This window comes from Bos indicus x Bos taurus, chromosome 20 (genome assembly GCF_003369695.1).
Source record: "Bos indicus x Bos taurus breed Angus x Brahman F1 hybrid chromosome 20, Bos_hybrid_MaternalHap_v2.0, whole genome shotgun sequence".
NCBI lineage: Eukaryota > Metazoa > Chordata > Mammalia > Artiodactyla > Bovidae > Bos > Bos indicus x Bos taurus.
Genome location: NC_040095.1, coordinates 63738384 through 63756863, shown reverse-complemented (window position 1 = coordinate 63756863; position 18480 = coordinate 63738384). Strand labels below are relative to the sequence as shown.

The window sequence follows — 18480 nt, the reverse complement described above, 5'->3', positions numbered from 1 at the left end:
AGAGAAAATAACCTCTGGGGTAGAAAACCAGATTTACAACAAAGATGGTCCTGGTGGGGTGGGGGTGAGTAGCAAGTCATCCATTTTAGTCTTGTTTTTCTAACTTTACATCAGACAGAAGACTCCTCAGGAACAAACTTGTTTGAAAGCAAATGTTAACACTTAAGCTCAGCAGGAAAAACGGGAGGGAAGAGTAACAAGGAAGTAAGATGCAGATGACGTGATTCTTCAGAAATGCAATTCGTGGGCAGCCTTTCCAAGTGGTTCAGTGGTAAAGAATCCCACTGCCAATGCAGGAGACACAGGAGACCTGGGTTTGATTCCTGGGTCAGGAAAATCCCCTGGAGGAAGAAGGGGCAAGTCACTCCAGTATTCTTGCCTGGAAAATCCCAGGGACAGAGGAGCCTGCATTCATGACTACAGTCCATGGGGTCGCAAAAAGTCAGACACTACTGAGTGACTGAGCATGCACCATTTGGATGCAGAGGACACGAAAACAGAAGTCAACAAGACTTGGGAAGCTAATGAGACATCATAGACTGACCGACTGTCCCAGTGACCAATCTCTTGGTCTCGTGATCTGGGACAGACCCATACACTTGGCCATCGCACCTCCATGATTGGCATTCTCAACTCATCCTGACTCTGCTCCTTTACCCTGGACACAGATATCTGGCTTTTGTCCAAACCATTAGGTCACCAGATGAGAGGTTTCAAAGGTGATGCAAAGCAGAAATCACCCTGCAGAACCATCATGCCCACTGCGAAGGTGGAGGAAAGTGGAGCTTGAGTCTCTGTAATTCCTTGTGGTGGGTTTCATCTCATGGAGTCTGAGCACCTCAGCTAAGGAAGGGAATTAAGTGTGGGGTCCCACCACACTCCACCAGAGTGAATGCGAGTCAGGAAACTGTACATCCTGTACTTAGTCCAAATAGTGTCAGTTCTCAAGGAAGAGTATCTCCCCGCAAGAAATAAAACACTATATTTTTTCCCCAAAATACTTTAAAAGTAGAATCATTCTTTTAGAAATGTCTAAGTTATTCATCTAATAAAATAGGGTAAGCCTACTTATGTGCTCTTCCTATATGTGCAGTTCAGTTAAAAGTTATGTTATCACAAAGATCAGATTCTCCAGACAACACTGGTTTCATTATGCAAAGATGCATGACTTATGTATAGGGTAAAAAAAGAAGACCCAGAGCAGTAAGATGGGGAGGGAGGGGACACATATATAACTGGCTGATTCATGTTGTGGCACAGCAGAAGAAACCAACACAATGTAAAGCAATTAACCACCAGTTAAAAATAAATTAAAAAAAAAAAAGACATCTAATATATTCTAGCATTTCAGAACATGCCCAGAACACACTAGTAAATCAGAAGGAAAAATTTACAGAGAATAATTTGAAGCTACCATAACAGAAGGATAGAGCAAAACTTTCTGAGCAGCTTTATAATCCTAAGACCCATCTCAGAAATCACATCCCTTTCAGTAGCACTGAATTCATACTCAAATTTTTTTTTTTGGCTGTTAGCCCAGAGAAAGAAGAAACATCTCTGTTAAAGCAACTTGCAAAGCTCAAAGGGCAGAGAACAGTAGAATCATTCACAAGGAGCGGAAGAGCAGGGCAAGAACGATTTGCAGTTACGTACACATTGGTGGTGAAGATGCCGTAGATCAGATCCAGCTCGGGCAGGAAGAAGGTGCCCTGGAGTTCATGGTAGTAGAAAGGCACCTCACCCGGGCGGGAGCAGTTGAGGCGAGCCTTCATGAACGTGGTCCACGTGTCCTCCAGCAGGAAGCGGCCCCCGATGTCGTTCTTACACACGCGGGCAGCTCGGGAGAACACGGTCTTCCCACAGTCGTGCTCCACGGCATTTTCTCGGAAGAAGAAGTAGGTGAAATTTCCGATGTCGTAAGAGGACACGAAGTTTGGTTCTAGAAACAACAGGAAAGAAGAAAAGGCTCAGCCCACTGGACAGCACAGCAAACTGCTCAACATTATGTGACAACCTAACCGGGGGAAGAATGTGAAAAAGAAAGAGACACGTGTGTCACTGAATCATTTTGCTGTACACCCGAAACTAACATAGTACTGTAAATCAACCATGGTGGTGGTGGTTTGGCGGCTCAGTTGTGTCTGACTCTTCACAGCCCCCATGAACTATCACCCACCAAGCTCCTCTGTCCAAGGGATTTCCCAGATAATGCTGGAATGGGTTGCCATACACTTCTCGAGAGGAGGCTCTGGACTCAGGGATTGAATCAGAGTCCCCTGCATTACAGGTGGTCCATTGCAGGTAATTTCTTTACCTACTGAGCCATGAGGGAATCCTCAAAACTATGCTCCAATGTAAAATAAAAAGATGATTAAAATAAAAGCAAGAGAGAAGAAAAGCCTAAACATCCACAAGCTACTCCTTTGTATCTTGCCTGCTCAGTATTTATTCCAAGGAGACTTGATTTTGTGTGGCTAACACTGTGTTCTTATAGAAGGAACACAAGGCCCAAAGAGCACCGTAATGATCTACACCACTGGTGGAACCTGGTGCGTGAGTTCTGCTGTTTAGCTGTTGAGTCGTGTCTGACTCTTTGCAACTCCATGGACTGCGGCCCACCAGGCTCCTCTGTCCATGGGATGTTCCAGGCAAGAATACTGGAGTGGGTTGCCATTTCCTTCTTCAGGGTATCTTCCCAGCCCAGGGGTCAAACTCAGGTCTCCTGCATTGGCAGGGGATTCTTTACTGTCTGAGCCACTAGGGAAGCTCACATGAGTTCTAAGTGACAGGAAATAGCCAGTGTGATTCCACACATAAGCATCCCGAGTTAATATAGCACTTAGGTACATAATGAGGCTTCCCTGATGGCTTAGATGGTAAAGAATCTGCCTGCAATGTAGGAAACCCAGGTTTGATCCCTGGGTTGGGAAGATCTCCTGGAGTAGGAAATAGCAACCTACTCCAGTGTTCTTGCTTGGGAAAACCCATGGACAGAGGAGCCTGGAAGGTTCAGTCCATGGGGTCACAAAGAGTTCGGCATGACTGAGTGACTAACACACACACAACTTTTCGATAGGTACATAACATTAATACCATCAAAAATCAGCAGCAAAACTTTGCAACACACTTTAAAGCCAGAGACAGTACTTTATTTGTATATGCTTAATAACCTTCAGAAACAGTGGGAGACGAACTTATTTACAGAACAGAAACAGACTCACAGACTTAGAGAATGAACTTATGGTTATTGGAAGGGAAGGGTTAGGGGAGGGACTGATTGGGAGTTTGGGACTGACATGTACACGAGGCTATATTTAAAATAGATGGCCAACAAGGACCTATTGTAAAACAGTAAAGGTTAAAAAAAAAAGAAAGAAAAAAATTAGACACAGAGATTCTCAGCAATAATAATAAAATAGAACAATTACTATAATATACCATAATAAAAGCTATATGAATTTGGGGAAAAAAGTGGGAGAAAAATACTAAAAACATGAAATGTGACTCAGAATATGGAGGTATTGCATTAATATCATGTTTGTGTAGAAGGCAATGGCACCGCACTACAGTACTCTTGCTTGGAAAACCCCATGGACGGAGAAGCCTGGTAGGCTGCAGTCCATGGAGTCACAAAGAGTCGGACACGACTGAGCAACTTCCCTTTCACTTTGTGTAGAAGAAAACAATATTCTTTGATTTTACTTACATACTCGAGTATGACTTTGGCATAAATTATGTGCTTTCAGTAAGGACTTTAAAAATGTTTTTCATTTGTGGAAACTGAAACTATAAGGTTAGTGTCCTGAATCAGCTGTAGCCATTCCTGTTACTATGGTGACTACAAAATGTGATAATTCTTACTTTCTTATTTCTGGGGAATTCATTTAGAGAAGGAGAGGGTATTGAGATGGAGTCACTGCCTTTCTGATCTCAGGATTAGATCAAAATTATGGACTTAGAAATGACAAATTATTGCAAACCTTTACTTAATCACCACACTCATTAGGCATTTAGGAATTTATTATAGATTGTCAACAGAACTTTGTATACAGCACTGAAAGCATTATCTTCATGACTTGCTGTTTGAGTCTATTGATAATAAAGATGATACCATTTCAGACACCATGCCATGACATGCTAAGTCACCTCAGTCGTGTCTGACTCTGTGCAACCCCATGGACTGTAGCAAGCCAGGCTCTTCTGTCCAAGGATTTCTCAGGCTAGAATACTGGAGCAGGTTGCCATTTTCTTCTGCAGAGGATCTTCCCAACCCAGGGATCGAACCAACGTCTCTTAAGTCTCCTGCACTGGCAGGCAGATTCTTTACCACTAGCACTAGGTGGGAAGCGGCTGTCAGACACAGCTGTGCCCTAACACTTATCTTTTAAAAACTCTAATAACCAGGTTTGATTCTTATGCTTTTCTCCGTTGCTGAGAGTTTTCTACTCAATCAGCAAGTGCCTTAATTTATGGTGCAATTAAGATAATAGGAAAATATCCTTCAAAATTAATGGAAAAATACACACAACTGTATCCACAGGGCATATTTCAGGGACAATTGGCTTTGGAGGACAATTCAATTGGCCTTGTGCTTTGTCAGATCCAATCATGTTGTACCAACAGACATGTTATCAGCAGGGCAACTAAAAACAGATTTGGCTACAAGATGATCCATTAATGTTAAGCATTAGGCCTGGTTTGGGCTCACCTAAGATCTGAAATAGGACTTCCCTGGTGGCTCAGACGGTAAAGCATCTGTCTATAATGCGGGAGACCCAGGTTCAATCCCTGGATTGGGAAGATCTCCTGGAGAAGGAAATGGCAACCCACTCCAGTATTCTTGCCTGGAAAATCCCATGGATGGAGGAACCTGGTAGGCTACAGTTCATGGGGCCGCAAAGAGTCGGACGCGACTGAGCGACTTCACTCACTCACTCACTCAGGATCTGAAATACAGACGCTGATTCCAAGACTGACATGAAGAGGGTGCTGAGTACTATTCTGTCCTGAAAGGTGCTACCAGCTTTCAACCAAATTCGACTGAATTTCAATCAAGAGTTGATGTCATCACAAAATGTTTCAAATTCATTCAACTTCACAGCTTCCCTGGTGGCTCAGAGGGTAAAGAATCTACCTGCAATGCCATAGCCTGGGGCTGGATCCCTGGGTTGGGAAGATCCCCTGGAGAAGAGAATGGCAACCCACTCCAGGATTCTGGCCTGGAGAATTCCACAGACAGAGGAATTGGGCTACAGTCCATGGGTCGCAGGGTTGGAAACGACTAAACAACTAACACCCTCACTTTCTCACATTCTAAAAATGTAAAAATATTCTACTATACATTGTATATGTCATGTGCTTCTCTCTTTAGCTCATGATATTGTTCTTAAATAGTTTTATGTGTACTAAAGTATTAAAAATAGAGATTTCAATAAGAATTGATTTTAATTTATCAACTGTTAAACATAGTGGCTGATCACTTGCTTTAACTCGAAACAGATATTGTAAAAAACACCCTAGCTTGCATTAAAACATATGAGATGGAAGTCAGACATATTTACTGTACAGTCTGCTTTAATACCCTGGAATGTGTTTTTGAAAAGAAAAGCATAATAGTTGGGGAGTTTAGAATCCGTGTTCACTGTCTCCCAAGAAGAATTACTCACTGAAGCAGACCCCCTAAAGCAAATATATGAAACAATTTATAAGACTCTATTGAGTTTCTAAAGATAATATTCACCTGTATGCCTAATTCTGAAGAGAAGGTTAAATCTCTGCAGAGCGGGTTCTGCACCCAGGCTCATATAACCAGACTGCAGTTTGCTCAGTGAAATGAAGACAAACAAAAAACCACCTTCATCACCAACAGACCTTATGGAAAATGAAGAAATGGAAGGAAGACGTAGGTGTGTCTAGCTATAGCTCCCAGCATGGGTGGATGAGGCGTGAGACAGAGTCCACAAGCTTTATCAAGCACCCTCACGACTACCTACTTCTGCCAGTAACTCAGGGAGACACAGCATGAAAACCACATAGGAAATATCTGTAGGATCCAGGAAGCCTTGAGCAGGAAATCAAGGAGCTGAGAACATAAAAAAGATCTGCCTTGGTGTCTTCCGGCTCAAAGTTGGTCTGTAATTTAAAAAATCTCCGAAGTGAAGTGAAAGTCACTCAGTTGTGTTCAACTCTTTGCAACCCAGTGGACTATACAGTCCATGGAATTCTCCAGGCCAGAATACTGGAGTGGGTAGCCTTTCCCTTCTCCAGGGGATCTTCCCAACCCAGGGCTCAAACCCAGGCCTCCTGAATTGAAGGAGATTCTTTACCATCTGAGCCACCAGGGAAGCCCAATCTCTATTGAAATTAAAAACTCTAAAATCTCTATTGAGTGCTAAACTCTTGTAAAAAGCTCCAGGCTAGCTGCTTCTCTTTCAGAAGCTCAGGAAACTCCCAGGAATCATAGAAGGAAATGCTTGTGTTACCCATCCAGTTTCATAGATGAAGACACGACAGCCCAGAGGAACCCGACCAAGTTCACACAACCAGCATCCAAGAGGAGGTTATGTCCTGAGTCTAGATGGTCTGACCACAAAGCCTATACATGGACCATTACACTTCACTGAAAACATAACGGGCTGCGAGAGAACAGTTACTTCAACAACATTGAAGAACAGGTCTTGGAACTCCAGGCAATGTTTCAGAAACCACAGTGGTGGCTGGGTTTTACTCAGGACCAAGACGAGGAGGGTCTGAGAACAGACCAGAGGGGAAGAGGGATGCTCCGATAAATCTTTACTCTGCAGCTATCAGAGACATCAAGGATGCCACAGAAAGAAAAGTTGGAGGAAGGAGTCAAGAATCCCAGAGCTCATTAAACAAGAATAGCGTGGGAAGCATTTGCCTCAATTCTGGAGAAGATGCTTCCAGTGACGTCCACCAGAGCACGGGCGCATGCACCAGGGATCATGAGAGCATCTATCCATGCTCATCGTCCACCCCACTGAACAGTCTCACCCAGATTTCTCATAAAAGAGGAGTACTGAGTCAGGCCTAGCAGACTTGCCCATGGGTTCCTCTTTCCCTGGAGAACCTCCGATGTCTCTCCACACCACTCTAACCCATTTTATGATAGGGTGACATAGAGCTTTTTATATAGAAATGTGCAAATAGATTTCTTTCCTACTGGGAAAACAAGGGAAGAATTTGTACCTGGAATGCAGTATTGGACATGAACTTGAGCAAACCTGGGGAGATAGTGGAGGACAGAGGAGCCTGGTGGGCTACAGTTTGTGGGGCTGCAGAGAGTCAGACATGACTTAGCAACTGAATGACAAAAACAACAACGTTGTCATGTGTTTCTCTAACCCACCACATCTTACAGATATTTTAGTGAAGGAGCTAAGCTACAGTTGGAAACACATCCTGCAGCCTCATATCCCTTCAGGGGGATGATGGGTTCTGATGGGTGACCTGCTGTCATATCAGGAAGTTCCAGAGCCTTTTAAAACTCAGCCAACATCCTGTTCCTTTGCCAAAATAGTGGAAAAGCAGTGATAGCTGTTAAATAGAAAGCCAAGGAGCTGTTGCCTTTATAGATAGAAATCTGGAGGTAGGCAGTACTTGAATCTCACCTGGCGGTATAATAAAATGCATATTGTTTCCCTTCCATTATTTAAGTCCTGTCTCTTGTTAAAATGTGATTCACCATAAGCTAGTATCTTTCACTCCTGAGTGAACTGAACAAGTGAGAAATCAGTCAGTGGCCTTCCTGTCTACAGTGAATGTGGGTGCATGAAAGACAGGTCTTTTATTCGTCATCATTATCAAGCTACAAATGAATAGTAGTTTTGCTAATTCAGAATAAAAACAGACACAAGTATTTGTCAGCTTATTATCAAATATATGCATGGAGAAGCTGTTTTTCCCCCTCATGTTTGTAAAACATATCGAGTAACAGATTACAGAGTATTCTCCAAATTTGTTAAAAGAGGAATTATGTTTCATGATATAAGCACTTTTATTTTGTACATTTACTGACATAATAGTGGCCATGAAGATGTGAACACTGAGTAGGGACCCAGCAATATAAATAAACGAGTTGTAAGAAGGGCAAAAGCATCAATATTTTTGAGGGGTTTCTGACCATGTACAACCAAACTCTAAACTGCCAGATGGATCCTTCCACTTGGTCTTTTCTCTGCTCCATAGCATATTGCACCAGTCTGGAGGGGCACCAGGCTCAGTGGTCCAATCTAATGACTGACTGGACCACTGAGAGGCTCTTGATATAGAAATATTTGTCTAAACCGATGAGAATGGACATTAAAGATAGGGAGGAATTCTGATTTTCCAACTCTATAAAAATCTTACGAGAATAAAAATCTATCAAAGTTTTAATTTTTTTGCAATCAAAGGGAAAGGCAGACTAGAAAATATCTAGCAGGCTTAAAACCCTGGGCTGAACAACTGACATCCAGAATGTTCCTTCATCCTGAACAACTATTCAGCCTAGGAAAGAAAAAGGCTGATACAAAATACCCTCCCAATAAATGAAGGCTACAATTTTTATTTCATGATTTCCTTTTGCTTTCCTTGTGAATAATTTGTATTTAGTAGACCTTCTGAAAAATTGATGTTTTTGAATTGTGATGCTGGAGAAGACTCTTGAGAGTCCCTTGGATGCAGGGAGATCAAGCCACTCAACTCTAAGGAAATCAATTCTGAATATTCATTGGAAAGACTGATGCTGAGGCTGAAGCTCCAATACTTTGGCCACCTGATGCAGAGTTGACTCATTGGAAAAGACCCTGATGCTGGGAAAGATTGAGGGCAAGAGGAGAAGGGGATGACAGAGGGAGATGGTTAGATAGCATTGCTGACTCAATGGACATTGATTTGAGCAAATTCCCAGAGATAGTGGGAGAAAGAGGAGCCAGGCATGCTGAAGTCCATGGGGCCGCAAAGAGTCGGACACAACTTAGTGACTGAACAACAACAAGTAGAACTTCACATAATGAAAATGAGTGATCAAACATGCATATATTAAAGGTGATCAGACTTTGAGAAACATAAATAAAGCCAGGTTGAGTTCTTAAAATAGCCAGCCATTTCACAAAAATAAAGGAGCTAATGGAAACAATATTTAGACATGATATTCAGTGAGACAGAGGTTTCAGTTCTATAATTTTTTGATATCAGTTACCACCTAAATCATTTCTGTGCATATTCCTAGATTTTCTGGTCCTCTCTTTCTTTTGAAGATTGTTTCCCTATCACAGCTACATGGAAATGTGCAGCAGAGGGTTCCAAAGTAAAGCTAACTTCATCTATGTGTTTATTAAGATTGGATAATTAAACTAAAATTTAATTAAGTAAAAAGTGGTTTAAAAGACATTGACATACTAAAATTCTTTCCTTAAGATTTCTAGGAAAAGACTAGGTAGATGGATCGATAGATCAGTAGATACAGATAGATGGATAGATATACATGTTTGTGTGTGTATGTTTTGAGTGTGTTACATGCATATGTATAGGATTGAGGTGTATGTATACATGGCTCAATACTTCCACCTACTGGCAGTAAGAATTGGCCAGATTATGTAACAGCACAAGTTCTCAGTTTCCCCCATTTAGAATGTGTGCTCAGTCGCTTCAGTCGTGTCTGATTCCTTGTGACCCTCTGGCCTGTAGCCCACCAGGCTCCTCTGTCCATGGGATTCTCCAGGCAAGAATACTGGAGTGGGTTGCCATGCCCTCCTCCAGGGATCTTCCCAACCTGGGGATCAAACTCTCGTCTGCCTACATCTCCTGCATTGCAGGAAGATTCTTTACCCACTGAGCCACCTGGGAAGCCCCTTAGAATGGTGATAACAATACCTGATACTTAGTATTATTTTGTTGGACATGACTTAGCACCCTGAACAACAACAACAGTATCATTGTGAAAAGTCAAGGGTGATGCCTGCCATGTGCCTATCACTTGGTTGCTAATCATCAAACTATAGATCATCATTTACATATATTCATATTTATCAGATCAGATCAGTCACTCAGTCGTGTCCGACTCTTTGTGACCCCATGAATTGCAGCATGCCAGGCCTCCCTGTCCATCACCAACTCCCAGAGTTCACTCAGACTCATATCCATCGAGTCAGTGATGCCATCCAGCCATCTCATCCTCTGTCGTACCCTTCTCCTCCTGCCCCTAATCCCTCCCAGCATCAGAGTCTTTTCCAATGAGTCAACTCTTCGCATGAGGTGGCCAAAGTACTGGAGTTTCATCTTTAGCATCATTCCTTCCAAAGAAATCTCAAGGCTGATCTCCTTCAGAATGGACTGGTTGGATCTCCTTGCAGTCCAAGGGACTTTCAAGAGTCTTCTCCAACACCACAGTTCAAAAGCATCCATTCTTCAGTGCTCAGCTTTCTTCACAGTCCAACTCTCACATCCATACATGACATTAAGGCAAAGTCAAAGACCTTTAGTTCCTCTTCCAGGGCTAGAGATAATATTCTCAGATATATCCTCTGAGCTGTCTTGCAGATGCTGAAACCCCTGCCAAATGGGAGAAGTTAACTGTATGCTGGCCACAAGCACAGAGACCCCAGACCGGTTGGAACCAGAAGGTCAATGATGTTGACTACAGCTTACCTCAACACCCACCAGTCAGCAGAAGGTCCTTGAGCTGACCATATACACGGCAACCTTCTCCTCCTCTTTTTCCTATAAAATCTCCAAGCAAGACACGGGGAGTGGAGAGTTGGTTCTTTGGGACATGAGTCCACCTTCTCCCCAGGACTGCTGACTTCCTCGATAAAGCTATCTTTCCTTTCACTCAACACCTGTCTCTCTCAGGATTGGATTCTTTAGGGGCAAGTGGCCAAACTTGAGTTTGGTGAAAAAATGCCTTATTGCCAAGTAGAGACCCTGCAACATTCGCCTGAAGGGATTCTGTGATTGCCCGACTTTCAGGAACTCAGTGCTCAAGGACCAAGACAGAACACACCACTATTTTTAGAGAGTATCACAAGAATCAGAGAAGGCAATGGCACCCCACTCCAGTACTCTTGCCTGGAAAATCCTATGGACGGAGGAGCCTGGTGGGCTGCAGTCCATGGGGTCGCTAAAAGTCAGACACAACTGAGCGACTTCACTTTCACTTTCACTTTTATGCATTGGAGAAGAAATGGCAACCCGCTCCAGTGTTCTTGCCTGGAGAATCCCAGGGACGGGGGAGCCTGGTGGGCTGCCGTCTATGGGGTCGCACAGGGTTGGACATGACTGAAGTGACTTAGCAGCAGCAGTAGCAGCAGCAGCAACCACAACAATTGGTTCCTTCCTGTCACCTACCAGACTTCTGCATGCATAAAGGGGTGTGCTAAATAATCATACAGACTTTTCTGCCTTGGGTTTAATAACCCCAGCTCATTCTACCTCCTTTCTCAAGTTTTCACCAATCCAGAAAACACCAGCCACCATGTCCACTGTCTCCATATCGCTCTACCATGGCAGCTTGTGCATAAAAATCTGGACATCTGGAGAGAGATGGGGGCAGCTCATGATGGTCGTGTTTCCCAAGAAGTCAATTATCCAAAGGGGAGGCTGGGAGCCTACAGAAGGAGGAGGATCTGTCTTCAATTACTAGCTTACACATGCATCAGCCATGAGGCCCTGGTTCAGGAGGCTGATTCCTCTGACCCAGCTTGCTCATCTCTAAATGGAGACAGTGCCATCTCCCTTGTGGTGGGGGGTGTTGTGCAGAGATTTCCAGAAGACACATAAATGGAGCCTCCCATCTACCTGGCAAGTTATAAACAGTCAGCGTCACCACTCCTTGTGCATGGAATAATAATTGGATGTATCAGAGACTCCAGCAGGTACACAGACAGGCAGATGATATGCAGGGAGGCCATTTATTTAAACTCTTTTCTGACTTTATAAAGATAATCAGAATTGATTTACAACACTATTTCCAAGATACATCCATCCCCCTCAAGGTAGACCATCTGCCCACAATGCCTTCTGATTGGCTTGATTAAGCCTGAAAACTAGAAAATGGCATTTGGTCATGCTGTGTCTCATGTCACATGACTTTGCTCCCAAGCTCTAAGTCCACGTGCCATCACCTTAACAAGTTTAAACTTCTTGAGTCAGTGGTCAGGGTTTAGTCTTTCAGCTGCACTGCTGAACAGGGTCCATTGTTCATAAGGACACCCCTTTTAAGCATTTGCCCAGATGCTGTCTGATAAAATGACAAAACTAGGCTTCAGACTATATACATCAATGTCTTTTGTTCTGGGTTTTACCGAGCTTATTTTCCTTGATAAACACTACAGATCTCCTAAAACAAACAGACTCCATGTTCAGGCCCTACTTGTCTTTGCTTTGCTTGTTCTGTGAACTCTGGTTCTACTCATGAATTTTCCGCTTTAGCAAATCTCGTCTGTACAGGGAGAGCCTAACTCAGAAGATTTACACCTTTGATGACTGCACTCTATCAGATCAGATCAGATCAATCGCTCAGTCATGTCCGACTCTTTTCGACCCCATGAATTGCAGCACGCCAGGCCTCCCTGTCCATCACCAACTCCCGGAGTTCACTCAGACTCATGTCCATCGAGTCAGTGATGTCATCCAGGCATCTCATCCTCTGTCGTCCCCTTCTCCTCCTGCCCCCAATCCCTCCCAGCATCAGAGTCTTTTCCAATGAGTCAACTCTTTGCATGAGGTGGCCAAAGTACTGGTTTCAGCTTTAGTATAATTTCTTCCAAAGAAATCCCAGGGCTGATCTCCTTCAGAATGGACTGGTTGGATCTCCTTGCAGTCTGTAGATTGTGCCAAAAGTGATCTCACTGTCCCCAGGATGGAACCCAACAGGATCACCCTATCCCAGCCACGTCTGCATCCCCAAGAAGTGGTGTCTGCTCCCGGGAAGAAGTGCCAAGCTCCACAAAGCACCTGTCTTCATGATAAGCAGAAACAACTCCCCCTTAGAGTTAAGCACAGAAGGGATTTTTCTCTCTCCAAGTAAATTATCTTTAATTAGTAGGAGGTTAATCATTGTATTTTAAAGACCTCAAAGAGTCTATTTAAATGTGGGTAACATCAATAAAGTATTTCAAACCAGGAGAGCTTGTGATGGTTACAGAAACAGTTTTCTAAACTAGAAACACAATAGCTCATAAAAACGACTCTATGGATTTCAAGTGTGTTTTCCTTCACAGTGAGGTCAAGGCTGGACTCTCAGAGAATGGGGGAGCTGCAGAAATTGTGGGAGAACCCAAGAGAGAGATAGATGCTGTCTCCAAGAAAGAAAAGAAGCAGGGTGCTACATCCCAGTGAGATTATGCCCTGGGAGATGTTCATGTTGAGTTCATAAAGCTCACTGATGGATTCTTTTTTCACGTTCTCTCCGAGGTTTCAGTCCATGTGCAAGCAAGCAGTTCCCTCAGAACCCACAAACTCAATTTGTACAACATTAATTTGGATATGCTATTTCCCCCCCTTTCATGGGTTGACTATTTCCCCGATTTGATTACCAGTTTCTTAAAGGCAAGTTTTACAGCTTCTCTATTTTAAGCATCGACTATGAAACATTTATTATCCTGCTTTACAGTAATCATTTAATAAGGGTTATTAACGACTAGTATTTTAATGCACTAAACACATAAATTTGCTTTAAGAGTGATTTTGGCACAGAGAGAAAAATCTGATTTTGAAACTTATACGACCAAACATATAACTCAATGCTTCAAATTCTGCCAGAACATTATCCAATCGATCATGCTGCCTTTGATAACTGATGAAATACATAATGGCTAAAAGTGGGAGTTGAAATAGGTGGTAAAGGAAGATTCTTTAAATGTCCGGACCTGCATCCATTTCAAATATACAAATCTCTATGTTTTAAATTCTGGGTTACAACTAACAATGACATGTTCCCTTTGTTAACAACAAAATTCATATTTCTGCTGCTTATGAAATGTGCTATCTCCAACTCATTCAACAAATATGGATGGAGTCTCAACTGTATTTCAGGCAGTACATGAAATGCTGAGTGCACAAAAATTGATCCCATCTAAATGCTGCCCTCAAGGAATTCATACACTCATGGATGAGGAAACAAAGATGTAAACTACTAATCTACTAACTCATTTATTTAAAAGTGATGTATTGGGTGCTTCCTATGAGCCCATTAACGCTGAAAGATCTGGGATACATCAGTGGCCAAAGGAAATAAGAATGGCCACTGGAGAAGCTTCATTCCAGCAGAGGACAGGAGACAAGTACTAAAGGAGGATCAAAGTTGAACACAGCTAAGGGAATCAAGAGGGCTGGATGGAGGAGGGAAGGTGAAAGCATTAATCACTCAGTCTTGTCTGACACTTTAGGACCCCTGGACTGTAGCCCGCCAGGCTCTGTCCATGGGTTTCTCCAGGCAAAAATACTGGAGTGGGCAGCCATTCCCTTCTCCAGGGGATCTTCTTGGCCCAGGGATCAAACCCAGGTCTCCTGCAGTGCAGGCTGATTCTTTACCATCTGAGCCACCAGAGAAGCCCCAGATGAAGCAGGGGGGTCATGTCAAATAAGATGGTCAGGGCCAAGGTCCCATTGAGAAGGCACATCAGAGCAAAGACTAGATAGAAATAAAGCCATTGCCCACATGGACTGTCTGAGGCAAAGAGTTCTCCAGATAGTACAGGGGTCAGCACCCTATAGACCGCAGCCTAGACCTACCCACTGGTTATAAATAAAGTTTTGTGAGCATACAGTGTTCAGTTCAGTTCAGTTGCTCAGTCGTGTCTGACTATTTGCGACCCCATGAACCGCAGCACGCCAGGCCTCCTTATCCATCACCAACTGCCGGAGCCTAACCAAACACATGTCCACTGAGTCGGTGATGCTATTCACCTATCTCATCCTCTGTCGTCCCCTTCTCCTCCTGCCCTCAATCTTTCCCAGAATCAGGATCTTTTCAAATGAGTCAGCTCTTCGCATCAGGTGGCCAAAGTATTGGAGTCTCAGCTTCAACATCAGTCCTTAACAGTGAACACTCAGGACTGATCTCCTTTAGGATGGACTGGTTGGATCTCCTTGCATTCCAAGGGACTCTCAGGAGTCTTCTCCAACACCCACAGTTCAAAAGCATCAATTCTTCAGTGTTCAGCTTTCTTTATAGTCCAATTCTCACATCCATACATGACCACTGGAAAAACCATAGCCTTTACTAGATGGACCTTTGTTGTCAAAGTAATGTCTCTGCTTTTTAATATATGGTCTAGGTTGGTCATAGCTTTCCTTCCAAGGAGTAAACGTCTTTTAATTTCATGGCTGCAGTCATACAGCATAGATGTACACAACGGCCATGTCTGCTCTCATGCTTCAATGGCAGCATTGAAAAGCTGCAATAAAGGCCATATGGATGCAAACGATAAAGTATTTCCTCTCTGGCCCTTCACAGACAATGCTGATCCCTGGCAGAGAGGAAGGGCCAGGGCCAGAGTGCAGCATATAAGAGGTTAAAGCAGAAGGAGCAAGGGGTGGGCAGGAGGAGGACAGTCAGGCAGTGGAGGCTGGCCAATGGCGTCTCCACCTTCTCTGCAGCTGAAACGGGGACTCAAGAGGGTCTTGAGCAGGAGAAGGACCACGAACTCCAGTGTTGTGGGGTGAATACAATCCTGAACATCGACCATGGGGAAGGAATGAAAGGGACCCACCAATTCTCAGGGAAACTACAACTGACTGGAGCTACAGAATAATAGGAATTAGGGAAAAGGCAAAACTCAGGGGAAGTCAGAACAGTGTAAACAGTGTGTGGGAAGGAGTCCATTGAGGAGGGCAGTCGCATGCAGGGAGTTGCATGCTCCTCCTGAAAGGGCACCTAGAAGGCGTGTGTGCAGAGGAGAGGACTCAGGGCTGAAGAGCAGGAAAAGCCAGATGACACAGGGAGGAAAGAGGAAACTCCAGGAAGGTGCCACAGTCAGCCTTGCTCTCCTCTCTTCGTCAGCCCCTGCTGACAGCCGATGGCGCGGCCACCACGCAGGTCTTGCAAAGGTGCAGGTGGGAGGCTACCCATTGGGGAAACTCTTAGTGTTGGTGGTGTCAGAAGACATAAGACTCCTGCCTGGAACTCTGGTATTAGACTCAGGGCACTTAGCTTGCTCAGTGCAGGTTGTTGAAACTATACCAGGAAGGGATGCTGGGTCTCTGGGAGGGGCAGCAAGGAGATCCAACCAGTCCATCCTAAAGGAAATCAGCCCTGAATAGTCACTGGAAGGACTGATGCTGAAGCTGCAGTCCTTTGATATGAAGAACCAACTCACTGGAAGAGACTCTGATGCTGGGAAAGACTGAAGGCAGGAGGAGAAGGGGACAGGAGAGGATGAGATGGTTGGATGCATCAGCGACTCAATGGACATGAGTTAGAGCAAGCTCCAGGAGATAGTGAAGGACCCGGAAGCCTGGCGGGCTGCAGTCCATGGGTCACAAAGAGTCAGACATGACTGAGTGACTGAACAAGAACAATGGGGAAGATCAGAGGCTTCACAGGTCCTTCATAAGGGCTTTCTGTAGGCTGGCAGGACATCACCCTGGTCATCTTGATGCCACCCTTTGCCTAGAAGAGGGCCCCTGAAGCACAGAGACTGGGGTCACTGAAGGGTCATGACTTTTCATGTTCTCTCTACATGTTCCCACATCCTGAAGAGCATCCTTTGCACTTCTCTTGACCTGAGGGTGAGTGCTCATTGTTGCCAGGGTTTCTCTACAGCCCATTGAGGGAATAATTCAGAGAGAGAATATGCGAGATGAAATCCACATCAGAATGCTGCCTAGGAGAGAGGGACTCCTTCCCCAGAGACGTAGGCTGGAGGACAGACGCACAGCGGATAAAGCAGAGGCTTAAGTGGACAGACTCTCCTCACCAGTGCTCTGGAGCATGGAAGGAGGAGAGAGGTGCAGGCCAGCTCGGCCCTGGGCAAAGAGGACTGTCCCCTGAGCCCTCCTCGATGACTTCTGATGCCCATTGGGAACAAGAAGGCAACGTTGTTTGCCAAGAGTGAGGAGGATACTGCTGAAATGGGGGCACTGAGTGCCCAGAGGGTTTAGTGGCCGCACAGAAATAGAGTGTCACTGGAAAATGGAACGCCAAAGTTTAAGATTTCAACATTTGAATATTTCCTGTTTAGGGCACTGTTAGGGGTTGCATTGTATCCCCCTCTCCGCCCCCACTGCTGCTGCTGCTAAGTCGCTTCAGTCGTGTCTGACTCTGTGCGACCCCATAGACGGCAGCCCACCAGGCTCCCCCATCCCTGGGATTCTCCAGGCAAGAACACTGGAGTGGGTTGCCATTTCTTTCTCCAATGCATGAAAGTGAAAAGTGAAAGTGAAGTCGCTCAGTCGTGTCCGACTCTTAGCGACCCCATGGACTACAGCCTACCAGGCTTCTCCGCCCATGGGATTTTCCAGGCGAGAGTACTGGAGTGGGGTGCCATTGCCTTCTCCTCCCTACCCCCAGCTCCGCCCAAAGATATGCTGGTATCTATAAATGTGATCTTATTTGGAAATAAGGTCATGACTGATATAATTAGTACAGGTGAAGCCATACTGGAATGAGGTAGGCCCCTAATCCAATAGACTTCCCTGATAGCTCAGTTGGTAAAGAATCCACCTGCAACGCAGGAGACCCTGGTTCGATCCCTGGGTCAGGAAGATCCACTGGAGAAGGGAAAGGCTACCCACTCCAGTATTCTTGGGTTTCTCTTGTGGCTCAGCTGGTGAAGAATCTGCCTGCAATGCTGGAGACCTGGGTTTGATCCCTGGGTTGGGGAAGATCTCCTGGAGAAGGGAAAGGCTACCCACTCCAGGATTCTGGCCTGGAGAATTCCATGGACTGTATGGTCCACGGGGTTGCAAAGAGTCTGGCACGACTGAGTGGCTTTCACTTTCACATCCAATACGATTGGTGTTCTCATATGAAGAAATGAAGACGGCCAAATGAGGACACGGGGCCATGGGGCGAAGCCACATAAACAGAGGCAAAGCCTGGAGTGATGCTGCCACAAGCCGAGGGAAGCTGAGAACTAAAGAGGTGGGGAAGGGTCCTCCCCGGAGTCTTCATAAAGAGCATGGGCTGCCAACAACTTGGTCTGGGACTTCTCACCCTCATAACTCTCAGAAGACACATTTCTGTTTTAAGCTACCCAGTCTGTGGTACTTTGTTCCAGCAATGCTAGGAAAGAAATGAAACAAACACCCCCACGGTCCGAACTGCCACTGACGGTGTGGCCTGAGGAGATGGAGTTGGTTGGTATCCGGCTGTTGCTTGGCAGGAGGCTGAGAAGGAAGACGCCTGGCACAGGACTGGCAGAGGCAAATGAAAAATGTATGTGACTGCTGTACTGGTCACCCTATGCATGTCCCCTCTATGACTTAATTAATCCAGTCATGGAAAGATACTCCCTCTGTGGACAGGCAAATTAT

General features: G+C 44.7%; 1 protein-coding gene across 5 annotated transcripts in view; it reads right to left on the bottom strand.

The window, feature by feature from the left end:
* SEMA5A (semaphorin 5A) overlaps positions 1-18480 on the bottom strand; it is a 565569-nt gene that overhangs the window by 170531 nt on the left and 376558 nt on the right. For all 5 annotated transcript variants that reach the window (XM_027520271.1, XM_027520273.1, XM_027520269.1 and 2 more), the window contains one exon: positions 1654-1939. In XM_027520271.1, coding sequence (XP_027376072.1) covers positions 1654-1939 — 286 coding nt within the window. The remainder of the gene's footprint in view (positions 1-1653; positions 1940-18480) is intronic.